The 16,902-nt window shown below is 61.7% G+C and overlaps 1 protein-coding gene across 1 annotated transcript in view; it reads left to right on the top strand.

Annotated features, from left to right (window-relative positions):
• Positions 1-16,902, top strand: part of NLRC5 (NLR family CARD domain containing 5) — a 51,912-nt gene that overhangs the window by 20,027 nt on the left and 14,983 nt on the right. Inside the window, exons 15-26 of the mRNA XM_055145638.1 lie at positions 625-693; positions 1,500-1,562; positions 2,444-2,527; positions 2,787-2,870; positions 6,015-6,104; positions 7,765-7,809; positions 8,459-8,545; positions 9,124-9,207; positions 12,225-12,308; positions 15,020-15,106; positions 15,266-15,328; positions 16,278-16,364. Of these exons, the coding sequence (XP_055001613.1) occupies positions 625-693; positions 1,500-1,562; positions 2,444-2,527; positions 2,787-2,870; positions 6,015-6,104; positions 7,765-7,809; positions 8,459-8,545; positions 9,124-9,207; positions 12,225-12,308; positions 15,020-15,106; positions 15,266-15,328; positions 16,278-16,364 (927 nt within the window). The remainder of the gene's footprint in view (positions 1-624; positions 694-1,499; positions 1,563-2,443; positions 2,528-2,786; positions 2,871-6,014; positions 6,105-7,764; positions 7,810-8,458; positions 8,546-9,123; positions 9,208-12,224; positions 12,309-15,019; positions 15,107-15,265; positions 15,329-16,277; positions 16,365-16,902) is intronic.

The following is a 16,902-nucleotide window of genomic DNA, read 5'->3' as shown; positions in this document are numbered from 1 at the left end:
GGGTCAGTCCCCACCCCCAGCAGTACTTGGGACCACGCAGTGCCGTTGATCAAATCTGGGCTTCCTGCATGCAAGACATGTGCCTTGAGCCCCCGCCCTGGCCCCGATGCTTCCCTTGTAAGACTTTCTCGGGGGTAGGGAGATGGTATCGTGAACAGTCAATCATGCCCACCAATAACTCACAGCATGTTGTCACCCCTGCTCCATGGATCCCTTGGAAAAGTTCTGGGGAAGAAGGAATAAAATTAGCTACATTGGGCCAGAGTGGTAGCACAGCGGGTAGGGCATTTGCCTTGCACTCGGCCGACCCGGGTTCGATTCCCAGCATCCCATATGGTCCCCTGAGCACCGCCAAGAGGAATTCCTGAGTGCAGAGCCAGGAGTAACCCTTGTACCTCACCGGGTGTGACCCAAAAAGCAAAAAAAAGGAAAGAAAGAAAGCAAAGCAAGGTAGGCTGGGTGGGGGTCCAGCGTGTCCTGAGTCTGTCCTGCTGACTGAGGCCCAGTGGTCCCGGAGCCCCCCCATCCCCCGCGGCAGGCCTGGGCTGGAGAGAGGAAAAGGAGAGGCAACGGCCCCCAGCACGGCCGCCAGCCCGCCCTCCCGTCCTGCCCTTCTCTCTGCAGCCTGGTGCACGGCACCGCCACCTTCACCTTCTCCCAGGAGCGGGACGCGCAGGAAGACCCCCGGAAGCGGTAGGACCCCTCCCAAGCTCCTGCAGAGCTGGTGGCCAGGCCGCGTGGCCCGAGCACACGGGGGCAGGAAGCAGCGGGTTCACAGAGTGTCCCAGGGGAGAGGGCACCCTCCTGGTTCCCCGGGGAGCGGGTGGGGCAGGCCCTCGGGAGGGGGGGCACTCAGAGAACGAGGCGTGTCGCGCCAGCACCCAGGCAGCCGGGCTGTGCCTCTGAGGCGGGCTGTGGCTCCTTTTGCCACAAAGACTTTTTGGGTTTACCCACCCAGTGAGGCTTGGGGGTTACTCCCGGCGGTTCTCAAGAGACCATGCGGGATGCGGGGGGTTGAATATGGGTTGTCTGCGTGCAAGGCCCACACCTTGCCCACTGTTCTGTGGCACCAGCCCCAAATACCACGACCTTTTGGAGAGTGCTTGCCTCCTCCAGAGGGCCTTCCTGGATTGCCCCAGCCCAGCACACACACGGGCTCAGCTGATGCGTCCTCCCCACTACTGGGACGTCTGAGCTATTCACAGCTCAGCCCGGACTAGGCTAACAGCTCTGGTGGCCCTGAGGAGGTGGAGGAGGAGGAGGAGGACGTGGCTGCTGCCCAGGTTCACTGAGCATTTAGTAGCCACCAGACTAAGGCGGCCCTGGGCATTCTCGTCTCGGGGGGCTCAGCGACGGGTCCCCGTGGCACAGCCAGGCGGCAGAGGTGCCTGGTGGGACGGAGGCGTGGCGGTGTCTAGCTGGGAGTCGAGAGGACAGGAGGGCTGGCCCGGAGCAGAGAGGGTGCTCACTCGGCTTCACTGTGGGGCGTCTCCTTCCAGGGCCGCCTCTCTCCACAGCCCCCAGATGCCGTCTGAGCTGCCTCCCTGCGCCCCCAAAATCAGGTACCGTGGCCCCCGCAGGCCGGGCCCCCAGCTCCCCCCGGCAGGGCACAGCCCAGGTGTCTGGGAGTTGGGGTTTGGCTTCCCTCCTCTGGCACCCAGCCCAGCCCCCGCCCGGCCCCCTGCAGCTGAGACCAGGGCGGGGGGGGGGGGGCGGGGGGCGGGGGAGGGCGCCCCTTCTGTCCTGGCGTGGTCACCTTGACCACAGGGTGGCCACAGGGCCGCCCCTTCCTTTGCTCTGACTGCAGCGTCTGCTCCTCCTCCTGCCTGTCTCTCCCCTTCAGCATCTGAAATGTCTTTTGGCATTTTTTGGTTTGTTGGTTTGTTTTTTCTTTTTTTGTAGGGGGGAGCGGGGAGGTGGGGAGTTGTTAGGGTTGTTTTTGGTTTTGGGTTACTCCTGGCTCTGCACTCGGGAATCACTCCTGGCGGAGCCTGCGGAAGCCTCCGGGGTACCAGGGATCGAACACAGGCTGGCCACGTGCAAGACAAACGTCCTCCCCGCGGTTCTCTTGCTCCGGCCCTTCACCGTTTTTCTGTCTGTATCTTCCCTCCTTCCCTTCGTGGTTGTGGCTACGGGCTCTTGTCCTTGGCCACAGATGCTCACGGAGGGTTGCACGTTTTTGTGGGGGTGCTTGCACACCTTGGTGGTGGCGGCTTGCCAGGGTCACACGCCCTTTGGGCCAGAGGTCACTGCAATGCCAGGGAGGGCGGGCAGCAGACGGCGTCTGGTGCATGCAGTTTCCAAGGGAGTGGAACCCGCAGCCTCACGTCTGCCAGGATCTCAGCCTGGGCTGCCCAGCCCCGCCCCGGCCGCCCCACAGGCCTCACTCCGGGGGGTGCCAGGCCCTGGCGCCCTCAGGCACTGACCTCTGCTCCTGCTCCAGGCTGGCGCACTGTGGCCTGCAGGCCGAGCACCTGGGACGGCTGTGCGAGGAGCTGAGAAGGGGCTGCAGCTGGGCCCACCTGGAGTGAGTGCGGGGGGGGGGGGGGACCCTGGACGGCGGGGGGTGGGCTTCAGCGGGGGTCAGGGGGCTTGAGTCAGGGGCCCGGGGGCTCAGCTCTGCAGCCCCGTCGACCAGCCCACGGAGGCTGTCACTTCCCGCAAAGGCAGGGTCCCCCGCACCTGGTGCCAGGGAGGCGGAGGGACGGGGTGGGAGGCAGAGGGACGGGGTGGAGGGTCTCTGCCCATCCCACCCCACCACCGCCATCCTGTTCCCCTCCTCTCAGCTTCTCCGGCAACGCTCTGGGGGACGGCGGTGCCGCCCGGCTGGCCCAGCTGCTCCCGGGCCTGGGCCCCCTGCGCTCTGTGGAGTGAGTATCACGGGCCGCGCCCCACGCGGCCTCCTGGCTTGGCGGCGTTTGTGTGCTTGAGGGTGTGAAGATGTGTGTGTCCGGGGGGAGTATGTTTGTGTGTATGACTGTGTGTAAGTTGTGACTGTGCGTCTGTATGAGTGTGTGAGTATGAGAGAATGTGTGCATGAGTGTAAGTGTGTGAATGTGTTTATGTGTGTGTGAGTGTGTGGGGGGATGTATGAGTGTGTGAGAGTGTGCATATGTGTGTATGTGTAGAAAGGTATGAGAGTGGGTGTGAGGGCGCATACATGTGTGTATGTGTGTTTGCATGTATGTGTGTGCATATGTGTATGTGTGTATGTATGTATGCATGTGTTTATGCTTATGTGTATGATGTATGTATGTGAATGTGGGTGAATGTACATGTATGTGTGAGTGTGGATGTATGTGTGTGAATGTGTATGTGTGAGTGTGTGTGTGAGTTTGTATGTGTGTGAGTATGTATGTGTGTTCTATTCTTGTATGTGTTGTGTGTGAGGGTGTATGTGTGAGTGTGTGCGTGTATGTGTGTTGTGTATATGTGTGAGTGTGTGTTCATGTATGGTGTGTGTCCGTGTTTATGTGTGTGAGTATATGTGTGTATGCATGTATATGTGTGTTGTATGTGTGAGTGTGTGTTGTGTGTGGATGTGTATATGTGTGGATGTGTACGTGTGTGAGTATATGTGAGTGTTGTATGTGTGTGCTGTGTGTATGTGTATATTCATGTATGTATATGTGTGTATGTGTGTGAATATATGTGTGTTGTATGTGTGAGCATGTATGTGTGTGTGTTGTATATGTGAGTGTGTGTGTTGTACGTGAGTGTGTAAGTATGTGTGAGTGTGTGTGTGTGAGTGTGTGTGTGTGTGTGTGTGTGTGTGTCTAGGCTCTGTTTGTCTCTCCCCGGGGCTGTGGGATAGGCTGGATCAGAAAGGACAGCGTGGGGAGGCCTGGGTGGAAGGACGCAGCCGTGTCGGTGTGTGGTGCCGGGCCCTCGGGGCGGGGCTGCCATGGACAGTGTGTGTGAATAAGGGAGGGGGAGGGGCAGCGCGTGGGCCTCCTGCCGCCTCCGGCTGTCCCGGGCAGCGGTGGCTTCTTGTGGCCCTGGAGCTGGGGTCCCGCTAGCTGGGTGTGTCCGTGCAGCCCCTGGGGGCGGGCCCCGGGGCAGGTCAGAGCCTGGGGGGGGAGCACTGTGGTTTCCTGCCCTGTGGGGGCTCTGTGGCCTTGGGGCGCGGAGGGGCTGTGGGCTGGGCAGGAAGGTCAGCACCAGACAGGACCCTGGCAGGGCCCAGGGCCCCGGGGCCCGAGGACCTGGCCGAGAAATGGAGGACGGCCAGTACTGGGCGGGCCCTTGGAAGAGGGCCAGGATGCCACATTCGGCCTGCAGTGCCGACGTCCCCGGGCCCCAAACAGCCCCCAGTACTCCGGGGGCCACCTGGCCCCTCTGCTCCGAGCTCCTCGGGGCCAGAGTCCCAGGGGACTGGCCAGGGGCCGAGTCCCGAGCGTGCTGCGAGAGCCCTGGCCCTGCTCACTCCGACTGGAGGGGCGCGGCTGGTGCCTGCTGAGGCCCTCGTCCCCCCGGGGCCGGGAGGGGGCTGCCTGCTAGTCCTCACCGTCTGCCCGGGAGGAAGCCTGAGCCGTGCGGACAAAGTGGGTCACACCCGGCGATGCCCAGGGGTCACTCCTGGCTCTGCACTCAGGGATCACTCCTGTGTGGTGCTCGGGGACCATATGGGATGCTGGGAATCGAACCCGGGTCGGCCGTGTGCAAGGCAAACGCCCTACCCGCTGTGCTGTCGCTCCAGCCCTGGTCTGCAGATAATCTGTGCGGCACCCCCGCCCCCAGCCCAGTACCACAGCCCTTGGGTTCCGGGTGTGTGGGGTCGAGGGACGCACAGCTGGGCTTGGCTGGTCCGAGGGGCGGGTGGCTGCAGCGAGGCCCCCCCTGCTTTCGGTGGGCCCGTGGCAGCTGCAGGCGGGAGCTGGCACTGACCCTGAGGAAGGTCGGCCCTCGCCAGCCACGTCCTGCGCGGGGTTGGCCAGCAGATCACAAGCAGGGTGCGGGCCGGGGGTGGCTCACGGCAGAGTGGGGCTCTGGGCTCTGTGCTCAAACACAGAGACCCTACGCAGAGCAGACCTGGCGGGTCAGCCCTCACCAATGCATGTGCCGACCCCGGCTCCTTCCCCAGCACCACGACTCACCCCTGAGCTCCTCCAGGAGAGACCCCTGAGTCAGAGCCAGGAGGAAGCCTGGGCCCTGCCAGTGTAGCCAGAACACCAAAGAGGGGGGAAATAACCCACCCGGAACAGATTCATTCCCAGCTTCATTCCCACTTTTTTTTTTTTTTTGAGGAGTGGATCATTCCCAGCAGTGCTCAGAGCTCACCCCTGGCCCTGTGCTCAGGGCTCACTCCTGGCTCAGTGCTCAGAGCTCACCCCTGGCCCTGTGCTCAGGGCTCACTCCTGGCTCAGTGCTCAGGGCTCAGTGCTCAGGTCTCACTCCTGGCTCTGTGCTCAGGGCTTACTCCCAGCTCTGTGCTCAGGGCTCACTCCTGGCTCAGTGCTCAGGGCTCACTCTTGGCTCTGTGCTCAGGGCTCACTCCTGGCTCAGTGCTCAGGGCTCACTCTTGGCTCTGTGCTCAGGGCTCACTCCTGGCTCTGTGCTCAGGGCTCACTCCCGGCTCTGTGCTCAGGGGTCAACCCCGGGTTGAACCCAGGCCAACTGCATGCAGGGTGGGTGCTCTACCCACTACACTATTGCTCCAACTCCCACTCCCAGTTTTTGAACAAGAGGCTTCACATTTTCACTTTGTACTGGGCACCTCACCTTTGTCAGGCCGGGAAACTGAGGCATGGCTCTGCACTCCCCCCAAAGCACAGTGCTCCCGAGACTCATCACAGACAGAGGGAGCTCTCGTCTTGGTCCTGTCCCCATCACGTGTCGTGACTCGGGCCAAAACCTTGCCTCTCCTGGACTCAGTTTCCCCATCTGTACATGGAGAGTCAGAGCCGCCGCTCCCTGCCGATCTGGGGGTTCCAGCGTGTGGCACCAGGGATGACCACAGGGGGTGTGGCCTGGAGCCCCGGCGGGACCCCAGCACCACCCCTGTGTCCCGTCAGTCTCAGCGAGAACAGCATGTCACTGGAGGCCGTGTTCGTGCTAGCCAAGTGCTTCTCCGCTCTGCAGTGGCCTCTCCTCCTGGACGTCGAGTGAGTGTGTCCCTGTCCCTAACACCACAGTCATTAGCCCTGCAGGGTCCCTCGTCTGCCACCTTCGCTCAGGGCCTGAAACGTCGGGGCTCAGTGGGAAAGGGAGGGGCCTCTGCAGAGACGAGGAACAAATCAACGGACAAACAAAACATCAAAGGAGGGACGGGGGCGAGAGCACATTGGGGACAGTGCTACTCGCATGCAGCCGGCCCACATTCTTTCCCCGACATCCCAGATGGCCCCCGAGCCCACCAAGAGTGACCCCTGAGCACAGAACCAGGAGTAATTCCCGAGCACCTCTGGGTGTGGCTCCCTCTAAAAAGAATCGAATGAACAAATGAATGGATGTACCCGGAGATACTCACAATACTCACGCTTCTCAGATTCTCTCTGGGCCATATCAACACCCCTTCACTCTCTCACTGGCCTGGGACACTTGGTTTACACCCGGTCAGCTGATGGACCTGGGGTTCCTCGTGCTTTTCATGAGCTCCAGCCCTATTTTTTTTTTTTTTTGCTTTTTGGGCCACACCTGGGATGCCCAGGGTCACTCTTGGCTCTGCACTCAGGAACCACCCCTGGCGGTGCTCAGGGGACCATATGGGATGCTGGGAATCGAACCTGGGTCGGCCGCATGCAAGGCAAACGCCCTCCCCGCTGTGCTATCTATCGCTCCGCCCTCACGAGCTCCAGCCCTTTGAGCTGTCTCTGCACTCATGTCCTCAGAGACTTGAAGAGAATCTGGATCCTCTGGGAGCCCGGTAGTTCTCAGGGCCCCCCCACCTGGTCCTAATTGGTGTGTATGGGCAGGGCGGGCTCTGGGACAGATACAATGGAGGAGAAACAGCACCAGCGGCTCAGCCGGGCGTGGACGCGCGTCCTGGGCCCGCTGAGCTCAGCCATCCAGCCCGCCCTGCCCAGCGGCTCCGAGGAAGGCTGGGCTCCAGCACACTGACCGGCCTCAGACGCAGGCTCCCCGGGTCTGCCGTAAGCAGGTCCCCGGGTCCCTTCTCCCTGCCGCCCCCTGTAGGCCGGACTGAGAACTCTGCCTGACCCCACAGGCTAATTGCACCAGTCAGAGACGGCCTGAGCAGGCCTTGACAGGGCCCTGATAACTGAACCGGTTCTGCTTCATTCATTCACTGATGTGCTGGCTGGGTCAGCTTCATTCACTCACAGCATGCTGGCGGGTTCTGCTTCATTCATTCACTGCCGTGCTGGCGGGTTCTGCTTCATTCATTCACTGCCGTGCTGGCGGGTTCAGCTGCATTCATTCACTGCCGTGCTGGCTGGTTCAGCTTCATTCATTCACTGCCGTGCTGGCTGATTCTGCTTCATTCGTTCACAGCTGAGCTGGCTGATTCTGCTTCATTCATTCACTGCCGTGCTGGCTGGTTCTGCTTCATTCGTTCACAGCTGAGCTGGCTGATTCTGCTTCATTCGTTCACGGCCGAGCTGGCCGGTTTTGCTGCGATCATTCTCTGCTGTGTTTTCTGGTTCCACCATGATCATTCACTGCCACATTCTCTGATTCTGCTTCATTCATTCATTTTCTGCCTCACTCATTCACTGCCGTGATTGCTGAGGCTGATGCCGGTGGGGGGGGGTGCCGAGAGGCGGGTCCTCTGCCCTCTCATTGCTGCCTTCTCTCTGCCCGCAGCCTCGAGAGCCAGCGTGTCCTGCTGACAGGGGACAGAAGAGACAGGTGAGCACGGCTGCCCCCTCCGTTGGTCCTGCTTTCCTGCAGAGCCGCCTGTCCCTGCACCGCCCGGCCTGTAGTGACCCCTGCAGCCGGCAGGTTACCTGCCCGGGAGCTGATCCCACCTCTGTGGGGGTGAGGGGCGCTGGGGAGCCCCTCAGGTGCTGCCCTTCACCCTCCTAGTGACTCAGTGGAGGAGCCGGAGTCATTGGCCCCCTGGAAAGTTCTCCACCGGCAACTGTGAACAGCAGTTGCTTCTCAGTGGCCCCTAGGAGTGTCCTGGTGGCCTGGGGCATGGGGGGAGGTGGACTCTCAGGGGGTGGCCTGGCGACCCCCACAGGGCAGGGCCAGTTTCCCGCCCACTTGTCAGGGGGCCAGCGGGGACCGACAGTGGCTGGGCCTGCTTCTGGCCCTGTCTCCGTGCCTGGGCACCTTCCGGGCTCTTGGAACCAAGAGAATCAGGGGCCGAGGAGGCAGACGCCATCAGGTCTGGGGGGCAGAGACAGTGCAGGGGCCGCGTCCTGGCTCCCCCGGCCAGGGTGCCCACAAGCGTCTCTCCCCGACTCCCCGCCCCCTGCGGGCCTGCGGGCCCCCTTCCAGCCTCTCCAGAGCCCACGCTGAGCTCAGAGCAAACGGCCCCCTTTCAAATCCCCAGGAGCCCCGAGGCTGTTGGATCTTGGTCAGCACTCCCGGCGGGCGCCCAGGACTCAAGGCTCAGCTCCTGCATCCCCAGGAGCTTCCGGTACCGTCTCAGCCCTGGCTGCTTGGGGCAGCCCCCGGGGAGGGAGGCAACCCTGGACGGCTAAGGCCGGGGGGTCGGGAACCTACACCCGGAAACTGGGGAGAGGGGAGGGATGGGGAGCCGGGAGAAGGAAGGGAACCCGGAGGGAGGGCAGGAGCCCTGAGAGAGAGAGCCCCGCTGTGCGCTGTGCTCCGGGACACTGACACCTGTGGGTCCCCTTGAGGGCTGCGGCCAGAGCAGGCGTCCTAGGACGGGGTGGGAGGGTCTGTCCTAGGACGGGGTGGGAGGGTCTGTCCTGCGTGCCGAGGCCAGGAGCGAGTGTGCTGTATTGCGGGGCAGGAGCGGGCCAGGGAAGGGCCCGTGGGGTGCTGGGGGTCAGGGCAGCTTTCCACAGAGGAGCGGGTGTCCGCCTGCCCTGGGCAGGGGGGATGGGGGCACTGGAGTGGAGGGGCCGGGTGAGAGGGCAGCGGCCCACAGGGAGAGACTGGAGGCTGCTGGGGGGGTGGGGCTAACCCGGTGGCCTGGAGGGGCAGGGGGAGGGCTGTGGTGGGGCTCTCTGACCACCCGCCTGCCTGCAGCCTCGAGGGGTGTCAGCTGGAGCCCCCCAGCCTGCGCCTTCTGTGGGAAGCCCTGAAGCCGTGCCCGGGGCCGCTGGAGGTCAGGTAGGAAGGAGGGGCGGCCCGAGCATCTGCCCAGCACCCCGGAAGGGGCAATGGTTAGCCTCTCCCTGCCCCGCCCCCCGAGGCCCCCCAACCCTGCCCGCCCCATGGGAATCCCCGAACTTTGAGTCGAAGGTTCTGGTCTCCCGTCTCAGGCACCTCCCCGCCCCCACCTGGGGGCCTCACCTTCCCGTCCCCCGGAGCCCCACCCCGGCTCCCCACCTTGGCCTGCCGTACTGGCTGGGAACCCGCTACAAAAGGCCCCTCCTGGGGACCCTCACTCCGGGGAACTGACTGTGCCACCGGAGCAGCCGGCCCACCAGCAGGGGCTGCACCGGACAGCAGGGGCAGAAGGGCCTGTGTCTCCGCTGTCCTGCAGCGTCTGCACCGGGCCCCGCCCCCCTGGTGGTCATCAGGGTGCCACAGTCCCTTGGGAGAAGTAGCTCAGGACAGAGGCGCACACTCTGCATGGGGGAAGCCTGGGATTTGGGGGGGGTTGTTTGGGGGTCACACCTGGCTGTGCTCAGGGCTGACTCCTGGCTCTGCACTCAGGGTCACTCCTGGCGGGGGCTCAGGGGGCCCCATAGGATGCCGGGGATGGGACCCAGGGCGGCTGCGTGCGAGGCAAGCCCCCTCCCCTCTGTACTGTGGCCCCTTCTCATCCTGCCCGTGACTCGAGGGTTTGGTGACGAACGGACCTGTCTGGAGCGACCCCTCCGTCTGGCCGAGCGGGGGCTCTGGGTCTCGGGGTGAAGCCCTTCTCGGCCTGTCTCCTCGGGGGTGCACACGAGCGACTCAACTCACCTGGGCCCACGGCTGGGTCCCGGGGTCTGTTTTCTCCCCCTGTAAAGCTCCGCACAGGGAGGGACTCCCAAAGCAGAGCTCCGGAGGCCACGCCACTGAGTCTCTGACCCCCTGGCCAGTGGTTGGGTGTGAGGGCGCAGGGACACGGGCAACTTGGGGCCTCAGTGCTGGGCTTGCCCACGACACCCCTCGGTGCTCGGGGGCCTGGTGGTGCCGTGTGCAAGGCTCTCTGAGTGCCATAACATTGCTTTTTTTAATGGAAAGAATTTTGTTCTAGAAACTTCCAAACATTCATAAAAGATAATAGAATGACTGCACTCATTTGTGGAATATAAAGTAACATAATAGGAGACGGACCCCCAAGAACACTAGACACAAGGGCCAGGAAGATTGCCCCATAGCTGGCAGCCTGCCTCATGAGCTGGGGGAGAAGGCAGCTGGGATAGAGAAAGGAATCACTCAGCCAATGATGGCTGGAGGGATCATTGAGGATGGGAGATGTGTGCGTAAGGACCCAAACGTGATGGCCTCTCAGTATTTATATTGCAAACCATAATGCCCCAAAGGAGAGAGAGAGTATGGGGGAAGTTGTCTGACACAGAGGCAGGGGAGGGTTGGAAAGGTGGGGATACTGGGGACATTGGTGGTGGAGAATGTGCAGTGGTGGAGGGATGGGTGTTCGATCATTGTATGATTGAACCTCAAACATGAAGGCTTCGTAACTGTATCTCACGGTGATTCAATAAAAAATAAAAAAAAGAAAAGTCAACCAAAAAAAAAAATAGAAGCATGGAAGGGACCTTGGTTCCCTCTATGTAATATCACCCATGACCTCTTGACCACATGTGCACATATGCATTCACACAGGTGCACACACACATATGCACACCCACACACGTTATTTGGAAACATTTCCGCTATGAGAGATTTATCGTATGTGTCACTGAAAAGAAGAGTTCCTGGGGATGGAGAGATAGCTAGGTGGGCTGGGCTTTGCATCCAGAAGGCCGTTTTTTTTGTTGTTGTTATTATTATTATTACTATGTACTTTTATTTATTTATTTATTTATTTATTTATGTTTGGGTCACACCCAGCAATGCACAGGGGTTACTCCTGGCTCTGCACTCAGGAATTAATTCCTGGTGGTGCTCAGGGGACCATATGGGATGCTGGGAATCGAACCCAGTCGGCCGCGTGCAAGGCAAATGCCCTCCCCGCTGTGCTATCGCTCCAGCCCCCAGAAGGCTGGGCTCTAAGCCCTGGCACTGCACGCTTCCCTGAGCACTGCTGGGAATGACCCCCGAGCACAGAACCAAGGTAGTCCCTGAGCACCACCAGGTGTGGCCCCAAAACAAACCCCATAAAAGATCAGAGCTCTGTCTCCTAACACGACCACGGAACCAGCCCAGACTGAAAGTCTCCGTGTTATTGTGGACGTGCGAATATGGCCGTGTTCAGCTGCTTCTGCGGGCTGCTCATGTGGATTCCCACGGGGTCTGTGCGCCCACGCCTCTCTCACCCTTCTCTGCGCTTGGGGGTGCTTCACGTTCCCCAAGCGGCCCCTCTCTGGCCTTGACGGGAGCGTGGGCTGGTTCCGGGTATTTCTGTAGCGCTACAGCCAATGCTGAAAACAAAAAAAGAAAAAAAAAAAGCACTTCAGGGCCCCAAGCGGCAGTGCAGCTGGGAGAGCATTTGCCCTGCACGCCACCGGCCCAGGTTTGGTTCCCGCCACCCCGTATGGGTCCCTGAGCCTGCCAGGAAACCCCCTGAGCACAGAGCCAGGAGTAAGCCCTGAGCACTGCGGGGTGTGGCCCCCAGGCAAACAACAGAAGAGAGTAAGGAGCAATCCCGGGTCCCAGCCGGGGCCCACAGCTCTGTGCACCTGGGGGCTGGGGGCAGGGGGGCGCCTTTGCAGAAGCGCCCTCAGAGGAGGTCCCTGCGCCCCAACGCCCGAGACGCCCAGGCGGGGCAGAGGGAGTGCGGCCTGTGCTGGAGGGCCCCAGCTGCCCCTCCCCCTCCGGCACCCCTGCGCCCCTCCCCGATTCTCCTTCCCGAGAGAGACGAGGAGCGTCTCTGTGCCTCCCGCAGCGAGACCCTCATGGGATGCTTCCGGCTTGTTCCCAGCATACGGCCCTCCTGTGTCCGCAGGGACCCTGGGACGGGGGGTGGGGGTGGGGGCCTGGGCTGCTCCAGGCTCACACAGACCCTCTTACAGACTCTCCTGCAAGGACCTGAGCGACCAGAGCCTGGAGACGCTGCTGCAGTGCCTGCCCCAGCTGCCCCAGCTCAGCCTGCTGCGGTAACCCGCCCTCCGCGGCCCTGCCTGCTTCCTGCCCACCCCCTCTGCCCTGCCCTCCCTCCTCTGCCCTGCCCTCCCCCTTTAACCCCTCTCCTCTGCCCTGCCCTCCCTCCTCTAACCCTTCTCCTCTGCCCTGCCCTCCCTCCTCTAACCCTTCTCCTCTGCCCTGCCCTCCCTCCTCTGCCCTGCCCTCCCCCTTTAACCCCTCTCCTCTGCCCTGCCCTCCCTCCTCTAACCCTTCTCCTCTGCCCTGCCCTCCCTCCTCTAACCCTTCTCCTCTGCCCTGCCCTTCTTCCTCTGCCCTGCCCTCCCTCCTCTGCCTGCCCCCCTCTACCCTGCGCCCCTCTGCCCTACCCACCCCTTCTGCCCTGCCTGCCTTCCTCTGTCATGCCCTCCTCCCTCTGCCCTGCCTTTCTTCCTCTGCCCCCCTCTGCCCTGCCATGCCCCCTCTGCCCTGCTCTCTGCCCCCTTCTACCCTGCCCTCCCTCCTCTGCCCTCTGCCCCCCTCCCCTGCCCTCCTCTGCCCTGCTCTCTGCCCTCCCTCCTTCTGAAAGCGCCTCTGCTTCCAACTCCTCCCAACACCTTCGGGGACAGTCACTGGACCCCCGAGGGCCTCAGCTTTCCTGTCTGACCGAGTCCCCATCCCCACTGACCCCCGGGGGTGGGTCTCCCCAGCAGTGCTGTCAGTCTCCCTGCCCAAACCTGGGACGGGGGAGAGCAGGCTGCAGAGAAAAGCGTCGCTCAGAAAAACTTTAGGGGCTGAGGGCAGGGCCACGTGCTTTAAAGAAAGCCCCGGGTTTGATCCCCTCCTCCCCGAAGAATATTCCTATATTAATGCTTGTCAGAGTGACACGACAGGATCTCGGCACCCCGCGTTTAAACAGGAATGACTTTCCCTGGATCTGCAGGACATTTCCGCTGCCCTCTGCCTCCTGGCCTCAACACGCCCTCCGCCCACCCCATCCAGCCCGGTCCAAGGCCCCGGGGCTGCAAACCACACAGAATGGGAGACCCGTGGTGTGTGAGCCTCGTCCTCCTGCCCCCTCAGCAAGGTCGCCCTGTCCTGAGCGGGACCTTCCAGAGGTGGCCAGGAGCGTGTGACATACCCGCCTCCAAAGGTCACCCCGGCTGTATTCCAGGAGCATTTCGGTAGCCTCTCCCGCAGCATTCAAAGCTGCTTTCTAAATTCAGCTCTGACCAGCTAGACTGTATAAAGGATTTACTTTAAATATTCTCCTAGCAGGGGGCGGGGGAAAACAGCTGCAGCTGAGATGGAAAAATACAAAAAATTAAGCCATACCGTTGATAACAGCCCCGGAAAGGCCCGTGCCAGGAGCTGGGTGTGTGCGAGGGCCCCGCCACTCCCGGACCTTGTTGGCCCCTGAGCCCTGCTTGGGAGGTGAGACATTCCGGAGGTGACCACGTAGGGGGGATGTAGATCAGCCCCGGCCCCACCTGCTTCGAGTGCTGCAGCCCGCACACCCTGGGCCCCTCTGAGCACTGCCAGGAGCGACTCCTGAGCACCAAACCAGGAGTATTCTTGAGTGCTTCCAGGGATGCCCCAAACTTAACCATGATAGTAATAGGAGCAGGGGGCTGTGCGGAGTGATAGCGGCGCAGTGGGTAGGGCGTTTGCCTTGTGCGTGGCCAACCTGGGTTCGATTCCCAGCATCCCATATGGTCCCCCAAGCACCGCCAGGAGTAATTCCTGAGTGCAGAGCCAGGAGTAACCCCTGAGCATTGCCAGGTGTGACCCCAAAATATTAATAATAATAATCACTGTCACTGTCATCCCGTTGCTCATCGATTTGTTCGAGCGGGCACCAGTAACGTCTCTCATTATGAGACTTATTGTTACTGTTTTTGGCATATCCAATACGCACGAGTAGCTTGCCAGGCTCTGCTGCGTGGGTGCAATACTCTCGGTAGCTTGCCAGGCTCTCTGAGAGGGGCGCAGGAATCGATCTCGGGTTGGCCGTGTGAAAGGCAAACGCCCAACCACTGTGCTATCGCTCCAGCCCAATAATAATAATAATAGGAGCAGGTAAAAGGCCTCAGACCAGAGAGCTGCAGGGCGCTAGTCCCTGTCAGAGAGAGACAGAGTTGCAACATCTGTAACCTCTGGGCTCCGGTGTCTGGATTCCACAGAGGGGATGGATGGTCCCACCTGGCCTTGCGTGCAACACCCAGTTCACTCCCCACCCCCAATTGTGGTCTCCCCAGTGACCTCTGAGCACAGCCAACTGTGCCCCCCCCAAAAAAAAACAAAAAAAACAAAATCAGGCAGCTGGCACTACCCTCCGGCATGTCGGGCCTGTGGGATCAGCAGCAGCCTCTGGGGTCCCCGCCACAAAGCATTCTCCAGCCTGAATCTCGAGTGCTTATGCCCGGGGGGCGATTAAATGAACCCCGTTTCCCATGCAGACAGAGTGAGGCTCAGAGAGGTTGAGTGGCTCACCCAAGGACACACAGCCAGTCAGCAGAACTGAGGCTCGGATCCAAGGGCTCCTGATCCCCCAAGCCCCTGCTGGTCATCTTACGCCCCTGCTTTCTTCCCCGTCACCTGGCTGCCCTGCTCAGCTAGCCCCATCCTTCTGGTCCTGCCTCTCCAAGCCTGCCCGCCCCCCCCACCCGCCCCTGTCTTGGCTGGTTCTCCTACGTGGCTCTGTCCTGCTGACAAGGGGCCCTGCCCCCCCCCTTTGCAGACTGAGCCTGGCAGAGGGCCTGTCGCCCAGGACCCCCATCCCCCTGGCCAGCCTCTTCAGCCTGGACCCACGCGTCCAGAAGGTGGATCTAAGGTGAGCACCGCCCCACCCCCCACCCCGAGCCTGGCAACGGGGCTAGTCCTCGAGGGTCACAATTGATGCTGGGTGTGTGGGGCGGGGGGGGGGTGCCTGCCCCCAGACGTCCTGCGCCTGTGCTCCGGGGAGGCTGGCCCGTCACTGTCTCTGCTCCAGGTCCCTCCGGCACTTGACTCTGTGCTTCCGGCCCGTCGGGGAGCAGGATGGCGGCTGCTACGGGTACGTCCCCGGAGCCCTGCCCTGGCGGCCAGTGGGAGTCGGGGCGGCCCGAGCAGGGGGCCTGTGGAGAGGAACATTTCCTCGTTTCTGGGGGGGGGGTGGCGGGAATGCAAGCTGGGCCCGGCCCTTCTCTGCTCCTCCCCCGCCACAGTGGGGGAAGAACAGATCCCCAAGGGCTCGTCTTATTTGCACGTCTGCAGAGCCCCATTCTAGCACCTTCTCTTGGGGTCCCGCCCCAGCCACAAGGCAGTGAAGGGGCACCTGTGCCCTGCACAGCCCAGCGCGTTCCCAGCCCAGGGACCCACCAGCTTCTCCTGCAAGTGGTCAGACCCTACACGCTGGGGATGGTGCTTCCTCCCTCATTCCCCCGACCCCCCCGCCCCCACCCTGCACTCCCAGTTCTGCCACGTCTGTGCGTCTCTGCCGGTGCAGCCGGGAAGCAGGAAGGAGTCACCGTAGTGCGAGCCGGAACCGGTGTCAAGTGTTCTCTGATTCACTGTCAGCTGCTGGCGGGCCTCAGCCCCTCCTCTGGCCGTGTCCTGTGCCTCCACTCAGGCCTTTCAAAGACAGACGCGCGCCAGTTTTAGCAGAGCCCTCGGCCAGGCTCTTCCCGCCGCCCACCCCCAGGCCTGCCCGGGCCGCAGTTTTCTAGCCTGGAGAGAGGAAGCTGGAGTGAGTCTCCTGAGTGGCTCTGCCCCAGAATCCAGCTCGAGTCTGGGCCAGGCTCCTGGAACCAGCCTCGGCCTGTCACTGGGTTCCCAGAGGGACTCTCCCATGACACGCGGGGCACGGCCCTTGGGGAACATGCCTGCTGGGTGCCCGCCGTGGGTGGGGGAGCCAAGGAGACTGGGCAGTGCCAGAGAATCCCGCTGGTGTGGGCCGGCGGGGCTGGGCCAGCGCTGGGTGGGGGGGACACTCAGCGTCCCTTCTCCACCTCCCCCTCCTCCAGCCGCTTCACGGACTGCGGCCTCAGCCCGGAGCACGTGGAGATGCTGTGTGGGTTGCTGAGCAAGTGTGAGGACCTCAAGGAGCTGGAGTGAGTGGGCAGGAGGAGGGAGGTGTGTGCCCCGTGCACAAGGCACGTGTGTGCAGATGCATGTGTGCAGGTACATACACGCACATGTGTGTTGCACATGCATGCCATGTGCACATTACATGTTCTGTGCATGCATGTGTGTGCAAGTGTGTGCATGCATATGTGCATGTGTGTGCACGTATACATGCACATGTGTGTTGTACATGCATGTATGTTCTATGTACATTCAGTGTACTATGCATGCATGTGTGCACCTATGTGTGAGTATATGCATGTGCACGTGTGTATGCATGTTGTGTGTAGTGTGTGTGAACATGTGTGCATGTGTGCACATGTACATGTGTGCACATGTGCATGTGTGCAGCTGTGTGCATGCATGTTGTATATGTACATGTATGCACCTGTGTGTGCATGCATGTCATACACATGTGTGCACTTGTGTGCCTGTGTGTCCTTGGCGAGGTACAGCGACAGGAGGTTGCTGGTGGTGTGGGTAGTGTGCTGGTGTTGGCACAGTCAGTCGTGCCGAGGGTGGCGT

Source organism: Sorex araneus, chromosome 8 (genome assembly GCF_027595985.1).
Source record: "Sorex araneus isolate mSorAra2 chromosome 8, mSorAra2.pri, whole genome shotgun sequence".
Lineage (NCBI taxonomy): Eukaryota > Metazoa > Chordata > Mammalia > Eulipotyphla > Soricidae > Sorex > Sorex araneus.
This window is presented reverse-complemented; position numbering and strand designations above follow the sequence as displayed.